This window comes from Arachis ipaensis, chromosome B01 (assembly GCF_000816755.2).
Source record: "Arachis ipaensis cultivar K30076 chromosome B01, Araip1.1, whole genome shotgun sequence".
NCBI lineage: Eukaryota > Viridiplantae > Streptophyta > Magnoliopsida > Fabales > Fabaceae > Arachis > Arachis ipaensis.
Window position 1 is genome coordinate 845,742 of NC_029785.2, and position 2,326 is coordinate 848,067.

General features: G+C 28.9%; 1 protein-coding gene across 1 annotated transcript in view; it reads right to left on the reverse strand.

The window, feature by feature from the left end:
* LOC107627663 (phosphate transporter PHO1 homolog 1) overlaps positions 1 to 2,326 on the reverse strand; it is a 10,474-nt gene that overhangs the window by 2,887 nt on the left and 5,261 nt on the right. Inside the window, exons 9-12 of the mRNA XM_016330511.2 lie at positions 1,805 to 1,909; positions 1,664 to 1,708; positions 1,175 to 1,327; positions 589 to 867 (exon numbers count right to left, since the gene is read on the reverse strand). Of these exons, the coding sequence (XP_016185997.1) occupies positions 589 to 867; positions 1,175 to 1,327; positions 1,664 to 1,708; positions 1,805 to 1,909 (582 nt within the window). The remainder of the gene's footprint in view (positions 1 to 588; positions 868 to 1,174; positions 1,328 to 1,663; positions 1,709 to 1,804; positions 1,910 to 2,326) is intronic.

The following is a 2,326-nucleotide window of genomic DNA, read 5'->3' on the forward strand; positions in this document are numbered from 1 at the left end:
TATAATAGTTAACATGACATTTTAACAAAATGGTGAAAATTAATTAAAATTTGAGTGATTAGAAATTAAATTGACATAAAATCTTATATGATAAAATTTTTAAGGTTATGTCGAATTCTGTTTCTGAAATAAAAATATAGAGACACAACGAAATAAAAATAGAGACGGATATTTTTCATTTGCGAGTTTATAGAAAATATATGAATTTTCTATGTTTCAAATAGAAAAATTTTTGTATCGACCGAATACGTATTAGCTTTTAGGTTATTGAATTTAAAAAAAAAACAAATGAGTTTCTAATTTTTTAATTTGAAGACACATAAATTTTTAACTAACTGAAAAGATAAAAATATTTTTTATTTTTTAAGATGTGAGACATTTAAATTTTTCTATTCAAAATATTTAAGGACAAATATGTTCTCTAAAAAGATTTAGATGTCTCATTTTTTAAAAAATGAGGAACGTTTTTATATTTTTAATTAGTCGAAAATTTATTTATCTTTGAAATAAAAAATTAAAGACTTATTTATTGTTTTTTTCTTGAATTTAAATAGAAAATTAGAGAAGGATGTGATGTGTAATTATTACCATGGATATGTAGTAAATGGATTTCCTTGAAAGCATTAATTCATTCCTTAGCCAAGGGTTCTTAGAATTCACTTGAAGCAAACCCCAATCCTTAACAAAGTCCCAATACAATTGGTACATAGTTGCTGCACTTGACATGATCACAACAAGACATAGCCATCCAACACTCCCATCTTTCTCATATGCAACCTTGGTGCCTGCTGCCAACATTGCTGAAACATACTTTCCTAGGTTTAGAAGGTGTCCCGTGTCGCCTTCGTCGAACCATCGCCTCGCACACTGAAAACCGGTTAAAATCAAATCAGTTACTTACATTCCAAGTCATCACAGTTCAGAAAAAAACTTAAATAAGTTTTTAATTTTCGTAACGATAAAGTATATTTTTTGTTTTTAAAATATTCAAAAATTTTCGATTTGCATCAAATATATTTTCGGTTTGTTGAAAACTCAGGTGCAGTCAACTTCACGTGAAGTTGATAGTTGAAAGCCGTTAAATGATTTGACTAAATTTTCATCTAACGACTCTCAATTATCAATTTCACATGAAGTTGACTGCACCTGAGTTTCCACCTTTCGCATTACTTACTTGCATTGCTCTCCAATAATAGGGTAGAAATGAAACTGCATAAGCAAGATCTCTGTAGTGAGTTGTTCTCATGCAATAACCATAGTCTTGTGTTTTGTAGCTCCCAGTTATATAGTAACATGCTACATACTCAAGATTCCTCAGCATCGGCACCTATATATCAAATTTAATCATCATATAAATAAGAGTGAATACCCCATCTGAGCCTTGATAATTACCTCGAAAGGACAACGAGGCCTAAAAAAAAAAAAACACCCAATCTGATTAGTCCCTGATTAGTCCCTGTGCCAAAAAAAACAACATCGACTTTTTTTTGGCATAAAGACCTTGTTGTCATTTCGAGGTAATTATCAGGGGTCGAGCTGGGTTTTTTTTGTCAAGAACCTCGTTATCTTTCGAGATAATTATCAGGGCTGTTTTGAGTTTTTCTTTATAAATAATACTTAAAATCTCACATTCTTCTTTTTGGGCATTAAGAAAAAACTATACCTGACTGCAAAGTTGATCAGCCATAAAAAAGTCCAACATGACAACCTAAGAAGAAGAAAGAATCCAGTAAGATTAAGGTTCTTAATTAGTATATAAAATTTTAATTAAATCCCTAGAGTTTTAAATATTTCTGTTCAGTACCTTGTAAAGAGGTGACAAAATTATGTTCCTTATGACACAAAGGAAACGGTAACGGCTTGACCGGGATATAATGTTGAAGGGGCACACAAGTATTAGTAAGAAGGCCTGCACATCAAATTAAAACTTTAGCTTATGCCTAATATATAAGTTTTAAACACAAGAAAAATGAGAAAAAAAATAAAATAAAGAATAATACCCTAAATTAGTCTCTAATATTTTTTATAAAATAAATTAATCTCTAACAAAAAAATTGACAAATTAGTCTCTAATTTTTTTATGATGATTTAATTATTTTGTTGGTCCCTATAGTTTCACCAAATTTGCAATTAGGTCTTTATATTTTTTCATGTCAAGAATATTAACATTAATAGAATATTTCACCCAAAAAATATGTGATCAAAGATCTAATTAAGTTCTTAATTATGGATATCTTCAATTTGTGAAAAAATATTTAGTTAACTCTAATATGTTTTTACATTAGGAAAGATCTAATTACAAAGATATATGGACCTAATTGAAAAA